Source organism: Danio rerio, chromosome 21, assembly GCF_049306965.1.
Source record: "Danio rerio strain Tuebingen ecotype United States chromosome 21, GRCz12tu, whole genome shotgun sequence".
Lineage (NCBI taxonomy): Eukaryota > Metazoa > Chordata > Actinopteri > Cypriniformes > Danionidae > Danio > Danio rerio.
This window is the reverse complement of record NC_133196.1, coordinates 46,729,103-46,745,682: the sequence shown is the minus strand read 5'-3', so window position 1 is coordinate 46,745,682 and position 16,580 is coordinate 46,729,103. Positions and strand designations below refer to the sequence as shown.

General features: G+C 36.7%; 2 protein-coding genes across 4 annotated transcripts in view; both read left to right on the top strand.

The window, feature by feature from the left end:
* The window catches only part of jakmip2 (janus kinase and microtubule interacting protein 2), a 209,527-nt gene that overhangs the window by 76,539 nt on the left and 116,408 nt on the right, over nt 1-16,580 (top strand). The window lies entirely within an intron of this gene.
* Nucleotides 1-16,580, top strand: part of dpysl3 (dihydropyrimidinase like 3) — a 51,468-nt gene that overhangs the window by 19,355 nt on the left and 15,533 nt on the right. For both annotated transcript variants that reach the window (XM_068215866.2, NM_001020512.1), the window contains 8 exon segments: nt 2,130-2,294; nt 4,804-4,865; nt 7,219-7,299; nt 7,852-7,920; nt 8,980-9,100; nt 13,140-13,296; nt 14,157-14,298; nt 16,233-16,403. In XM_068215866.2, coding sequence (XP_068071967.1) covers nt 2,130-2,294; nt 4,804-4,865; nt 7,219-7,299; nt 7,852-7,920; nt 8,980-9,100; nt 13,140-13,296; nt 14,157-14,298; nt 16,233-16,403 — 968 coding nt within the window.

Sequence of the window (16,580 nt, the reverse complement as noted above, 5' to 3'; positions counted from 1 at the left end):
TAGAATTTCGAAAGGGAGAAAGAGAGACTTCTAGTTTTTATTTTACATTTTCATCCTTTGTATTTACCCATATATTTATTTTTATTTATTTTATTTATAATTTTTTTTCTAATGTTATTATTAATTTGTTTATATGTTAATTATTTATTTATCAGTGTCTTGATTCACCGTTACATACTTATTGAAGGCCTCAGAAAATAGGGAGCGGTGGGAGATGGGAGGGATGGTGCATAGAAGGGGGTAGAAAAATGTAAGGTTGTTTTAAGAGTTCTACAGATTTCTTGTTTTTATTGCTATGTATTTCATGTCATCTCTTTGCTGATAGGACTTCTATTTTTCATATACATTTGTAAGTTTGTATAATATCTGGAAAAAATGCAATAAAAATATTGGAAATAAAACCACCATTCTGAAATAGGACCCTTTTAATGGACTCAGAAGGTTGCACTAGAAGCTTCACATACATGGGAAAGTGAGTGTGTGTGTTAACAAAAGAGATTCACGTTGGCAACAACTGCTGGTTTCCTGCATGAAGAAAACCTGACAGCAGCTGCTTTCTAAGACTGGCCTAAACCCTGTGTTTACCAGGAACTGTTAGCAGCGATTAATTTTAGAGTGAAAGACCAGCTGTAAGAATCTCTTTTGTTCCCAGAGGAAACGTGAGCTAGATTCGACGCGCAGATAAAAGAGAGACAATGAAGAAGCAGTGAATATACAGAGGTTCTATACTTAATATGGCTTGGAGAGGTTTGCTTTAATACGAGATACATTTGCTGCATTGTAGTTTGAAGTCTGCAATAAGAAGACCTTCGTTTATGGTGAACAAATTCAAACTGAAGCTAGTTCCTGCTGAAAAATCCAGCTTAAACCAGCCTAGGCTGGTTGGCTGGTTTTAGCTGGTCGACCAGGCTGGTTTTAGAGGGGTTTTGGCCACTTCCAGGCTGGTTTCCAACCATTTCCAGCCTGGTCTTAGCTGGTCAGGCTGGGAGATGACCAGCTAAAACCAGCTTGACCAGCCTTGCCAAGCTGGGAGTCCAGCCAAAACCAGCTATATCCAGCTTAAATCAGGCTGGTCAAGCTGGTTTTAGCTGGATTTGGCTGGTCATTTTCCAGCCTGACCAGCTAAGACCAGGCTGGAAATGGTTGGAAACCAGCCTGGAAGTGGCCAAAACCCCTCTAAAACCAGCCTGGTCAACCAGCTAAAACCAGCCAACCAGCCTAGGCTGGTTTAAGCTGGATTTTTCAGCAGGGGTAACATACATTTGAAGGCTAACCCTGCTGAAAAATCCAGCTTAAACCAGCCTAGGCTGGTTGGCTGGTTTTAGCTGGTTGACCAGCCTGGTTTTAGAGGGGTTTTGGCCATTTCCAGGCTGGTTTCCACCCAATTCCAGCCTGGTCTTAGCTGGTCAGGCTGGAAAATGACTGGTCGAGCTGGTTTTAGCTGGATTTGGCTGGTTTTGGCTGGACTCCCAGCTTGGCTAGGCTGGTCAAGCTGGTTTTAGCTGGTCATCTCCCAGCCTGACCAGCTAAGACCAGGCTGGAAATGGCTGGAAACCAGCCTGGAAGTGGCCAAAACCCCTCTAAAACCAGCCTGGTCGACCAGCTAAAACCAGCCAACCAGCCTAGGCTGGTTTAAGCTAGATTTTTCAGCAGGGAAAAGACTAGCTCTCCTGGTAAATTTGTATTATTTGTTTTGATGTTGCTGCGGCATGGTGGCTCAGGGGTTAGCACTTTCGGCTAACAGCAAGAAGGTCACTGGTTCGAGTCCTGGCTGGGCCAGTTGGCTTTTCAGTGTGGGGTTTGCATGTTCCCTTCATGTTGCCGTGGGCTTTCTCCTGGTGCTCCGGTTTCCCCTATAGTCCAAATACATGCGCTAAAGCTGAACTGAATAAACTAAATTGGCCGTACTGTATGAGTGTGTGTCTGAATCTGAGAGTGTATGGGTTTCCCAGTACTGGGTTGCGGCTGTAGCATCCGCTGTGTAAAACATATGCCAGAATAGTTGGTAGTTCATTCTACTGTGGCGACCCCTGAGAAATAAGGGACTAAGCTGAAGAAAAATTAATTAATGAATGGATGGGAATGCTAATGCTAAAAAGCTAACATCAGTACGTGTGTGTGTTCTCCAGTGGATCATGTGATCCCGGAGCCGGGCTGCAGTCTGCTGGAAGCGTTCGATCGCTGGAGTAAATGGGCGGATGAGAAAGCCTGCTGCGATTACTCTCTGCATGTGGACATCACCCACTGGAACGACAGCGTCAAGCAGGAGGTAGAGACCCTCATCAAGGAGAAAGGTCAGAAATATATTACTGTTTATGTTTACCATGCGTTTACTGCACTTTAAGCATCCAAATGTACATTGGCGGAGAGAGCCTAACATGCTGCAATTTAGGAAAACACATGCAGTTACAAAAAACACCAGCAAATTAGGAATAGAGCATCGATTTGACCAAAACAATCTCACGGCAATTCGTAACATTTTGATGTAATGGCTAATTCGTATGAATTCGTTTGATCTCATTCATACAGTTTAGTACGATTTGCTAATGACGTTACGAATTATCCACTAATCAATCAATCAATCAATCAATCAATCAATCAATCAATCAATCAATCAATCAATCAAAGGCAAATACACTTCCATGTAGTCTAATACACTGTCATGTAGTGAAATTGGACCCCCCCCTCCCGACCATACATAAACATCACATTTCAGGGGAAGACAGGTCAACGTTAAGGGTAAAATGATTACGTTTCCTTTGAGATCAAGCTGGATTGACAGCATAAGTGTTGCAAATCTTCACAACGCAAACACCTTAAGAAAATGCGCTGCAATTTCTATCAAAACATGCAGAAAGCACGCGGAAAACAACGTAAATGTTTCAAGGGGTCCCTAAAACGTGATGGACTGGTTGGGATTTGTTTATTGTGCACTGATTATTGCTCTGGGGTGCGTTTCCCAAACAACGACATAACTCACGGCGGAACTATCATAGTACGATGTACGATTGTGATGTAGTGACGAGTGTTTCCCGAAACTCGTAGTTTCTCTGTCGCAGATCCATCGCTTGAACCATGTTAGCTATAACGAAAGACGCCCATAATGATGCTCTAAACAGGCCGGAGTAACTGATTCTTTAGAGAAGAGCCCATCATTTCTTTGCGGAAAATTTACTGTTTTACACAAACACGCATTTAAAATAAAATCCAATATTAGTTTTGGTAAAAATATGCACTTGCTTTCCATAATTACTGAAATATATGTAAACGGCACATATAGGGCCAGTGTTTCCTTTACTAATATTGTTTAGAGCATTTCAGATTTTATTCTAAAACATAAAATCACTTACAAAAGCTAACACGTATTCTAATAGCATACATAAATCATAGAAATAAATAAATAAATAATTAGGCTATTTATAAAAAATTAAATTTAATATTTAATATTTACATATATACATATTGTTATGTATGTTATGTTATGTAACTAATAATAATATTAATAATATTAATGATGAAAATGATTATTATTATTATGTAGGATATTGTTTATTTATTTTTTTGAAAAGTCTACTTTTACAATTTAACACATGCAAACCACTGCAGAAATGTTCTAACCAGCAGGCCTATGTCATAGACAGCACAGATACTTAATAAATAAGCTACTATAAATTAAAAGCATTAACGCATGCCGTGTTTTTTGTTTTCACAAGCTTTGAAGACGTAACAAATTCCACTTTTAAATAATAGGTCACCTATAGCTTTCATCATGAGGCTGTGTTCAGAATGACATCAATGTTTTCAAAGTGCACTGCGAAGGGAGCGCAATTATAAACGTGAAGATCGCTTAAACTAAACTGTAAAGTTACTTTGAAAGCAAATTACACCAAAGAGAGATGACCTTAATGCTTTTTTATTTTTAATCTTTTAGGTTTAAATGTTGGAACATTCTAAATGAATGTGGCATAGGGGGGATAACTGGGAATAGAACACAGCCAGGAACTATGTTTCTAACTACAGCTCTAGAAGTGTAATTACAAGTGCACAAGTTTGCGATGCTTTTTGCGAATGTTCATTGGAACGATGGATTTGGGAAATGCCAAATCAACAAACTATGTTTGTAACGACAGAACTTGCGACCTTAGTTGGCTAAAGATGGTTTTGGGAAACGCACCCCGGCACGTTAAGCTCTCTCGGCCACCATACACATGACATCTTTTTCCTGTATTGTTCTAGATGGTTCAGCACACTAAAAATAAATCCCCTGTGAACTTCTAAATATAACAAGCAGTATGGTGTCCCACAGGGAATGTGTTTTTTTTCTCTTCTTTATGACTGAAGACTTGATCTTTGAGTTATTTTTGAGTAACTTGCTTCAAAACAGGCTGCACAACCACAAAATGAGTGTCACAGTGTTTTCAGAGCGTCACAGATCACAGTATCGTCAATTAATTAGGGAGAAAAAAACGATAGGCTGCTAGGCATTTTATGGACCGATCAGATTATAAGAAGACGATCAACCTGGCCCAAAAAGTATGTCGGCCCAGTGAGAAACGACGTGGCCGGCCAGATGGCCAGTCCGCCCGTGACTGGGTTGCAGCTGGAAGAGCATCCGTTGCGTAAAACATACGCTGGATAAGTTGGCAGTTCATTACACTGTGGCGACTCCAGATTAATAAAGGAACTAAGCAAAAAAAATTAACGAATAAATGAATGAATGATTGTAAATTTGTCTTGTTGACTTGGCAGAGCTTTTTAAATTTTTAAAAAAAATTTTCTGATTTATTCTTTCTGTCCATACAGGAGTGAACTCGTTTCAGGTCTACATGGCTTTTAAAGACCTCTATCAGATGAGCAACACCGAGGTGAGATGAAGAAATGTTTTTATTTATTCATTCATTTCATTTCTTTTATTAATGCTGTGGTGAATACACACATTCTGTCACAGTGCCGGTAAGAGAATGGACTGTTTAAAAGAAGTCCAATAGATGTCTAACAGATTAACATTTAGTCATTGTGCAGACTCTTTAGTCCAAAGCAACTTACAATGGAGGAGGTATTCAGCGATTCAATACGAAGAAACACAGGAAGTGCTAATTATCTGAAGAAACTGTTAGTGCTCACAGAATAAGGAGGGGAGTGTTTTTATAGAGAGTTTTTTTTACAGGTGGTTTATCAAGCCCACTCACCTGTGTGACGCTCACTTCACAAATGTACAATTTATTTATTTATTTAATTATTTATTTATTTTAGAGAGATGGAGTGACTGTAAGAAAGTGTCTTGTGCAAATGTGCAAAAACTGGCACACTGGTAGAGAAGGGTTGGGTACCGAAACTAGGTAACCGGTACGTACTGGTATTAAATCAGCGTATGAATTTCGGTGCCTAATTTCGGTGCTGCGGCAAGAACGTTACGCCTGTTTCACACCGCAAGCGAAAGCAGTGCATGAGCAGAGCGTGTTGTTTTACATGTTTTACAAAATTGTTTTACATTTGGTTTTGTAGTTCGGGCCTAAATAAATGTTTGCTGCAGTTTTTAATCGTTTGAAGTTCATTTGAATGACTATATATATAAATCAGTTGATATTATTAACGCATTTATTGGGTAAAATTGCTACTTTTTACTGTCATTCAATGTGTTTTGGTCATTATCAATGCACGAAATAAACAATAAGAAATACGACTTATTATGACTCCAGAATAATAGTTTTTTTAGGAAACAGTGTAAAAATGTTCAGAAACATTATTGTGAATGAATGGGAGGGCAAAATAAATTGACTTCAACTGTAAACTTTAACAGACCTACAGTTGCAGCAATGTGCCTTGATGTACTCGAATGTTATAAATGTGTTTCCTACAGCAGTATAACGTTACTTGTCAAATAAATAAACAAGGAAGATTATTTTGAGTTGAAGTTATTTAATTATTTTGTTTATGAAGACTGCAGAGTGATGCATGAAAACAAATTAATTCCAATAATGTTAAGTATTTTGTGATATTTATGTTAAAATGTGCTCCTAAAAGTGCCCCTGCCCGCCCCCCACAGGTTAATTGTAAGCTAATGTAATTTCATAATGCAAATCTTAAATTCATGCTAATCAACAAATGATCAAAGGAAATGTATTAATGTAATACAATATGAATTGAGGTTTACTTTAAACTGTAATTATGTTGTTCTAATAAAATTATTTAAAAAAATATTTTGTCAAATAAAAAATAGTATTGAAGAGTCATCCACCATCATTTTGTGGCTAAAAAGTATCGATTCAGGCACCATTTTGGCACCGGTATCGTTTTAAAAGTATCGATTAGGCACCGGTATCGAAAAAAACCCAAACGATACCCAACCCTACTGTCGAGTGTGTTTTCTAAAGGTGGTTTGTCAAACTCACTCACCTGTGGGAAGCACACTCGGAATTGCATAACAGATGTCTGAACATAAACAGCTTGACTAAAACAAGGCTACATTTGGGCTCCCTGTGTAAAACTAATATGTTTATTTGATTACTAGTATATTTTGACTTAAATGGTGATGTATGTGAAGTTTCAGCTCAAAAAACCTCACAGATAGTGTTTTATAACCCTTTTAGGCTTTGATCCTAATTTAGCTAATTTGGTGACTGTCCCTTTAAATTCAAAATAGATTGTGCTCTTTACAGAAGAGGGCGGAACTACAAATGCCTGTGTGTCAGCAAGGTGGCAGATTCAAAACAAGACTAACGTCCTATGCTAATGAGGGAGAGATGGTCACTAGTGGGCGGGGCTTTCCACCTCTGATGACACGTATAAAGGAAGAATGTCAATCAAAGTGTTTCTGCAGACTGTTTCTATCAAGCCTGATTATAAAAACATTTAATTAATACATTTTACCATTGGAAGCTGGTTATATTCACACACTGCTTCCACACAACTTTGATTGTAAAAGTGATTTTGTTTTATAGGTGCCCTTTAATGAAACCTGCAGAAACCCTGATTCACTTTAATGCAAAAACTAGAAATTATGAAGGCAGCAAAACACAAACTATACAATTCACACATTTTCCCCACTTAAAACCATACAATTTATTTATATATATATATATATATATATATATATATATATATATATATATATATATATATATATATATATATGAACAATATATATACATATATATAACAATATATATACATGAACAATATATATATATATTTTTTTTTCTCTGTGTTTTTAAACAGCTGTATGAGGTCTTCACCTTCCTTGGAGAGCATGGAGGAATTGCTCAGGTCCACGCAGAAAATGGAGAAATAATTGCTGAGGTTTGTGCACTTTATGAATATCAAGATTCACTTTATTACACTGGGTGATGCAGTGGCGCAGTAGGTAGTGCTGTCACCTCACAGCAAGAAGGTCACTGGTTCGAGCCTCGGCTGGGTTAGTTGGCTTTTCTATGTGGAGTTTGCATGTTCTCCCTGCGTATGCTAAATTGTCCGTAGTGTATGAGTGTGTGTGTGTGTGGATGTTTCCCAGAGATGGGTTGCGGCTGGAAGGGCATCCGCTGCGTAAAAATGTGCTGCATAAGTTGGCGGTTCATTCCGCTGTGGCGACCTCGGATTAATAAAGAGACTAAGACGACAAGAAAATGAATGAATGAAACATAGATTTATATCAGGGTATGCAGTGCCCACCAACGACTCCGGACACTGTTCATATTTCTGCCGTGCCACAGAGCGCCATCTGAATAGTTTCATTTTAAATAACATGCGAATATGTGCATCTGGTGCGCAATACTTCCAACTGTCATGTGCACTCTGTCTTGTGCTGTCATCTGGTGTGCGACATCCATTAATGTGTTATGTGTGTGTTTTCAGGAGCAGGCCCGTATGCTGGAGATGGGCATCACTGGACCCGAGGGACACGTCCTCAGCCGCCCTGAGGAGGTCAGTCAACACAAACACAAAGCTGCATCACTTCACATGAACATCACTGCAGTTCACAGTAATACATTTGTTTTCCAGTCTTTAATATAAGACATTGAACTCATGATAATATAATTCAATTACAGTTTATTTTGACAGAATATGACCTCCCCTGTAGATTTAATTTGACGTTCCTCATCTGGTTTTCTTGAGGTCAGTCATGAGAGTAGAGAGGAAAACTAGATGTATATGGTATTTTAGTAAATTAAATCAACAGTGTGTGTTTGTAAACCATATACAGTCATGTGCAAAAGTTAGTACATCCTATTGAATTTCATGGTTTTTGATTTCATAAGGTGTCCAATTTCTTTTCACATGACTGAATGCGCTACTGTAGAAACACTGAGGTTCATGTGTAAGCCAAAGCTGACATGTTTTCATTTCTTTATTTATTTACCAGGTAAAAACTCACTGAGATTCAAATGTCTTTGTAAGAGTGATCTGGCGAACAAAAAGAAATACTGTAAACATATAGGTTTACATTAAACCCATTTATACATCACAGAAACAGTTCTTAAGTGAACACATGATTTGATACTCATTTAGGGACAGAAGCGTGGTCAGCTATAGCATGTTTAGCAAATTATTCCATGTCAGTGCGGCTTTATGTACAAAATTATTATCGTTTTTTTAAAGCTCTGTTTGAAGTGGGACCTGAATTAAATATATCAATAAATGTAGTTGATCATTCACACTCACCGGCCACTTTATTAGGTACACCTTACTAGTACTGTGGCTGAAGTGTCAAACTGACATCATCAGAGAAGGAGACAATCCAAACGCAGGCACAAATGCTCAGATTTTAATAAAGATTACCAAAGCTACTGCAATTTTTTTATTGGATTAACTTGCACTGATGAATTGTTCTCCTAAAGAAAAGCCATTGTTAAAATAAACATTTCAAACTGACTTTAAACGGGTCATTACTGATATCAAAATCTCTTTTATGCCTTGAAATGTTTGTGTCTGTATGTGTGTCTGTATGTGTGTGTGTGTGTGTGTGTGTGTGTGTGTGTGTAGCTGGAGGCTGAAGCAGTGTTTCGAGCTGTCACTATTGCCAGTCAAACCAACTGTCCTCTCTATGTGACCCGCGTGATGAGCAAGAGTGCGGCAGACATCATCTCACAGGCCAGGAAAAAAGGTACACAACATGACATGTACTTAAAGGGTTAGTTCACCCAAAAATGACAAATCTGTCAATAATTACTCACTCTCATGTCATTCCAATCCCTCCATTCATCTTCAGAAAACAAATTAAGAAGTGTCGAGATGAAATAGCTTCCTCGTTCTCATTAAACAGCAAGGGCCTTGAAATGTCAAAGTGGCTTTAATTTTTCAACTGGAATCTTAAGAATCTCCAAGAGCTCTTTTGTGTGACAGAAAACTGTAAATACAACTTTATTCGACAATATCTTCTCTCTCATGCCAGGTTAAATTGAATTTGAATTTAAATTTATTCGACAGATTACAAACGTAGCACCCTGACCATGATGATGAAGACATTAGCTATTTTTCCAGCCGCCTATTTTTATGCACATTTTGGATTAACACATAAAAAAATGCTTGATGGAAAGCTGAACTTTATAGTGTTGTTATTATTAGTATTATTATTATTAGTATTATTAGTAATATTATCATAATAATTATTATTAGTATAATAATAAAAATTATTATTATTATTATTATTATTATTATTAGTAGTAGTAGTAGTAGTAGTATTAGTATAATAATAATAGTAATAATAATAATCTGTTTTGTGTTAATGTGGCATGTTTCTGTCCGATATCGCATATTCCATGCATGCTGCCACTATAAATAAAAATTATTTTTTGAAGGATTTGACATGTGACCCTTCGCTCGGTTTGCAAAACTTGATGTGACCCTCTGGTCTAAAAAGTTTGCCCACTACTGGTGTAGAGTATATGTGTGAGTCCAATGCAGAAGTGCATTAAAGCAGTGCAGTTTCACCCCAGCCTATTTCTCTATTCTTAACCACGACGCACATTCAGTATTAATCCACACAGTGGCAAAAGCTGAACTATTTTGAAACTTGACCGCAAAAACAATTAGCCCTGTTTTAGTCAAGATGACTATGTTTAGACGTCTATTAGACATATTGTAAAAACAAAAGATGCTTGCTGGGTAATATCTGAATTAGGTACTTCTACATTACTTAAGTGTACTTAAGTATTTCGGTACTTTTGAATTACTTTTTTTTAAGGGTTACAACAGTTCAGAGCACCTAGTCATGGATCAGTGACCAAAATTTAGTTCCCCGGGGATCTGCCTTCTAGTTCCTGTCTGTGCAAAAGCCCTTGATATTAACTCTGCTGTACTTGAGGTCTCCAAAATTGAAGTATTTTCAGTTCTTATAAGGAAGATCAAATGAATGCGCTAGCTAATTCATTAATCTCACTAAAGGTGTCGTAAAGATAGCTGGATTTAATCTAGAAAGCACTAAAGATGTCAGCCAGCAATGATAAATTCTGAGAAATTAACTGTACTGTAAACAATGTAGGGTTCCATACAATTCATTCATGCTATCCCAGCATAAACTGATTAAGTTAACTTAAGTTTAAGCGGATTGGACATAAAACAATTAAGTTATCCCCCAAAACTCTCAAGAATTGTGTTGTTTCAGCTTGTTTTACATAAGTAGTTTGAGCAAGCAGCACTTTTTGAGTGTACTCCTCTCCTTCGTCTCATTCGAAATAATTCATTTCACCCTGTGACCTATAACTCCAATCTTTATTTAATTTACTTCATCGCTGAAAATAAACTGCAGTTCATATTTATGGCTGTTTTGGGTCTCTGAAATGGTTGAGGGCATTTCCGAAAGTGTTATCTGTTGTGCTAAATTGGGTGGTTGATCACTGTCTTCAGAGCAATGGGTACGGACCACACCGCTTTAATCTTTCTGACTGCCCTGTCACTGGAGATTTATACTGTAAGCTAGTTCTGCAGCGCTGCATCCTCTGGAGGCTTTTAAAGGTCGCAGATGTATTTTGTTAGTGGCGTTTGCTAAGTACCAGCGTTCAAATGGTTCATAGATAGGTCTAAGGATTTAAACAAAGCCATAGTCACTCTAAGTGATAATCTTATTCTGTGTCCGAACAACAAGCGACTTTGTCTGTCTGCACCAAACACGATGCGACAGAAGCATTTAAATATTAGCCACTGCACTCCCAAGATAATAGCAGAGGCTTTTGATCTAATTAATATATATTAAACCTCTTTAAGATTATTAATAGGTACTGAGTGGCTGATGTTGTTGGTTTGCATTGAGTCACAGAACTATCTTTCATTTTCAAGCCGTCAGCCAGTTATTTTATTTTGATGATCTGACATTGCTTTTAGAGGTATGACAATAAAAGTAATGTGAGATGGTATTTAAACTCACATTAATAGCATGTAACACTGAATAAAGCCCATTATCAGTACCTGAGGTGATCGTTGTCATGGTAGTTTATTCTGTTGTTCTGTTATATTCACATATGTAGCATTTAACACTGAATAAAGCCCATAATCAGTACCTGAGGTGATCATTGTCATAGTACTTTATGTTGTTGTTCTGTTGTGAAGTCACAAACATAGAAATTTAGCAGATGGTTAGCCATTATTAGCCATTATAAATGTCATGATATTTATAACAGCTTCATTAATATATTTGTTTGACATCAACTACATCAACTACAAGCTGAATTTGTCCTTTACTGTTTCTTGACCAAAAGCTTTAGTTTTAGAAAGTTTTAAAGATTTAAAAACAGAAATATTTTATTATATTTAATCCAAATGTTTCTTGGCCAATAGCTTTTTTTTCAATATTTTAGTTTGACTAAAAATTCATTTCCAATTATTATTTTATTTTTTGTTCGTTTTTTTCAGTTAAGTTTTAGTATTGTTTATTTTTATTTTTATTTATTTATAGTGAAAAATGTACGAAAATGTTTCTTGGCCAATAGTTTTAGTCTTAATTTTATAAAGTTTTAGTTTGAGTAAAATGTATTAATTTATTTTGCTACTTATTTAATTTAAGTATTTTTTTATTTATTTATTTATTGTGAATTCCTGTATTTTATTGAGATAGATTTAAATTATATTATTTCAGTTTGCTTTTTAATTTAGTTTTAGCTTTTCATTTATTTATTTTATTTCAATTGATGAAAATGTTTCTTGGTCAGTAGTTTTAGTTTCACTAAATTTCAGTTTGTACTAAAAATACATTTATTGTGATTTTTTAAAAATGTTATTTCAGTCAAAGAAAATGTTTTTTGACTAATAGATGTAGTCTTATAGTTTTACAAAAACTTTTTTTTAGTAAAAATTCATTTATTGTGAATTGTTTCAATTTAATTCCAGTTAAAATATATATATTTTTAACCATTAGGTTAAGTTTTACTTTTACAAAAATAGTCGTGTTTCAATGTAAATCTTCTTCCTGCAACCACTGAAGCCAATAAGGAAACGTATCTTTGAATCTGTCGTTCCCATAGATACAAAGCAGAATCCAGCAGCTCTGCATCTCCTCTAGAGAACTCTTCAACACAGTTAGCAGTGTTATCCAGATGTTCCTGCAATAATAGATGATTGATCCCCAGACACTGTTGTATAATGAGCTGCTTATGTGTTTATTTTCCACATAACGTTTACTATTGAGCAGATGTGTTCAGTTGACAAGACTCCCTGACTGTATTCTTGCCAGTAGAAATAATAATAATACACTGCAAAAATGCTTTTCTTACTTAGATTTTTCATCTTGTTTCTACTCCTAATATCTAAAAGTTATTAAATCAAGGAGCAGGTTATAGACAATCCAAACAGAATTGTCTTTACTTATGAAGTAATGCGTCAAAAATTAAGCTTTAAGAGTTTTTTTCTTAAAACTAGCAAAAATAATCTGCCAATATGGTCCGTGAAATAATCTTGCTTTTCCTTTTGACATAAGATTATGCTTGTTTTGCTTGATTTTGACATATTATTTCTCAAAACACGACAGTATGTTTTGCTTGTCTGGTAAATGCTTCTTGATTTACAAATTTATAGATATTTGGACTAGAAACGAGACACAAAATCTAAGTAAAAAAGGTATTTATAGCAGTGTAGGTGATCTTTTTTGTGTGTTCTGTGTCCTTGAAACCGGAAACGAGCTACATAATGAGATTAAAACTGTTTATTTCCAGGTAACGTGGTGTTTGGAGAGCCAATCACGGCCAGTTTGGGAACTGATGGAACTCATTATTGGAGTAAGAACTGGGCGAAAGCTGCCTCTTTTGTGACATCACCACCTCTCAGTCCCGACCCAACCACTCCAGACTACCTGAACACCCTGTTGGCCAGGTAAACTTATTCAGTCATTCATTTTCCTTTCCGGCTTAGTCCCTTTATTCATCAGGGGTCGCCATAGTGGAATGAACCTATCAAGCATATGTTTTACACAGCGGATGCCCTTCCAGCTGCAACCCAGTACTGGGAAACACCCATACACTCTCACATTCATTATGGCCAATTTAGTTTATTCAGTTCACCTATAGTGCATGTGTTTGGACTGTGGGGGAAACCAAAGCACCCGGAGGAAACCCATGCCAACACTGGGAGAACATGCAAACTCCACAGAGAAATGCTAGCTGGTCCAATCACTTCAACCAGAGACCTTCTTGCTGAGCCACTTATTATTTACGTAAAAACGTATTTTAAAGTGTTCCAAATAGTATTGTGTTGGAGTTTCCTACAACAGGTTTAACTCTTGTGTACTGTTCAAACTGACTCCCCTTTCATTATGTTAGGGGCAGTTTTTGCCCCATTGACCTCTATTATAATTACATTTTTTGATTGCAACCTCTTGACACCAAGTAATCATGCATTCTTGATTGTGCAATTTAGCCTTAATTAGGTTAATTAGGTTAATCAGGCAATTCATTGTATAACAGTGGTTTGTTCTGTAGAAAATCCAAAAAAATATTGCTTAAATCAGCTAAAAATATTGACCTTAAAATGTTTTTAAAAAAAAATTAAAAAGCCAAAATAAAACAAATAAGACTTTCTCCAGAAGAAAAAATATTATAGGAAATACTGTGAAAAATGTCTTGCTCCGTGAAACATCGTTCGGGAAATATTTAAAAAAGAAAACAAACAGGAGGGCGAGTCATTGTGACTTCAGCTGTATATAGTGATGAATGTATTGTGTGTGTGTCCGTCAGTGGTGATCTGTCGGTGGTGGGCAGCGCTCACTGCACATTCTCTGTGGCTCAGAAGGCCATCGGGAAAGACGATTTCACCCAGATCCCTGAAGGAGTGAACGGGGCTGAGGAGAGGATGTCCATCATCTGGGACAAGGCTGTGGTGAGCATCAGACTGCAACTTTCTAAAGGCTGATTCATACAGTGCTCAACATATACGAGTACACAGATTCATATTTTGTTAAGGAAGCTTTATTTGTAAAATAGCTTTGTAGCTTTATTAATATTGTATTTGTGTATATACATTAGATTAATTACTACTGAAGCCAAATCTGGAGCTAATCTAACAAATTAACCCATGATTATAACAGTCCAAAATTAGTAAAGCCAAATATATATGTTAGGGAAAAATATTAAATAATAAATAAATAAATAAAGGGAAACCAAAAATATATCCAAAACTTTGTAGTTTATATTTTTCCCATTATTTCACATGAATTTAAATGCATTATCTTTCTGTTTATAAATGTTCAGTGAGTAAAATATGATTTTATTAAATATATCTGTTTAATAAATCTGTTTTGTTCAAGTGCAGCAAAATATATGACCTATATTCACAGAGAAATGGATACAAATATTCATTTTCAAAATGGGGTGTACTCAATTACGTATGTTGAACACTACTATAAATGCACTTACTGGCCACTTTATTAGGTACACCTTACTAGTCCCGAGATGGACCCACTTTTGCTTTCAGATCTGCCTTAATCCTTTTTTGGCATAAATTCAACAAGGTGCTGGAAATATTCCTTAGAGATTTTGCTCCATGTTGACATGACAGCATCACATGGTTGCTGCAGATTTGTCGGCTGCACATCCATGATGTGAATCTCCCATTCCATCACATCCCAAAGGTGCTCTATTGGATTGAGTTCTGGTGACTGTGGAGGCCATTTGAGTACAGTGAACTCATTTTCATGTTTAAGAAACCAGTCTGAGATGATTTACGCTTTATGACATGGTGTGTTATCCTGCTGGAAGTAGCCTTCAGAAGATGAGTACACTGTGGTCATAAAGGGATGAACATGGTCAGCAACAATACTCGGGTAGGCTGTGGCATTGACATGATGCTCAGTTGGTACTAATGTGCCCAAAGTGTGCCAAGAAAATCTCCCCCACACCATTACACCACCACCACCAGGCTGAATCCTTAATACAAGGCAGGATGGATCCATGCTTTAATGTTGTTGACCCCAAATTCTGACCTGACCATCCGAATTTTGCAGCAGAAATGGAGACTCATCAGAGCAGGCAACGTTTCTCCAATCTTCTATTGTCCAGTTTTGGTGAGCCTGTGTGAATTGTAGCCTCAGTTTCCTGTTCTTAGCTGACAGGAGCGGCACCCGGTGTGGTCTTCTGCTGCTGTAGCCCATCCGCCTCAAGGTTGGACGTGTTGGGCTTTCAGAGATGCTCCTCTGCAGACCTCAGTTGTAATGACCCTCTTCCTATTGAAAAAACAAAAGTTGGATCCAAGATGGCCGACTTCAAAATGGCCACCACAGTCACCACCCATTTTGGAAAGTTTCCCCACTCACATAAACTAATGTGCCACAAACAAGACGTTAATATCACCAACCATTCCCATTTTATTAAGGTGTATCCATATAAATGGCCCACCCTGTATATTAATTTAATCATTTTCCATTGGCTTAGTCTCTTTTTTATCAGGGGTCACCCCAGCAGAATGAACTGCCAACTATTCCACCAACTATATTTTTTTTGTGCTGCTCGCTATATACTGTGTGTGTGTGTATATATATATATATATATATATATATATATATATATATACATATAAAATATGTTTTTAGAGATTATACCAAATTGTCATCATTTTATTTATTAAATGCAGTTAAGTGATGCAAGTTTATTGTGAAAAAATGTATATATATTTTTAAATAAAAATACATTTTAATAAAAATATATAAACTAAAACTATATAAATACATAGAACTATATTTTAAAATAGAATAAAGCTTCACTTTATTCTCTAGAGAACGCTCCAAAACTAATTGCGTGTGTTTTTCCTTTGCTCAGGTCACTGGTAAAATGGACGAGAACATGTTTGTGGCTGTGACGAGCACCAATGCCGCCAAGATCCTGAACCTGTATCCACGCAAGGGCCGGATAGCTGTGGGCTCAGACAGTGATCTGGTTATCTGGGACACAGACGCCGTGCGGACCATCACTGCCAAAACACATCATTCTGTAGGTGCCCCATAAACAAATACAAGTGCATCAAATATCCAGTCAAGTCGCTAAATATACTCACATTTCAAAGCAAAATTAAGTCTAAGCCAGTCCTTTTGAGCAGAAATAGATGCTTCTAACACATCAAACCGTGTGTAAATACAGGAACCTGCTCTGCTTTCCCTCATAAATGTC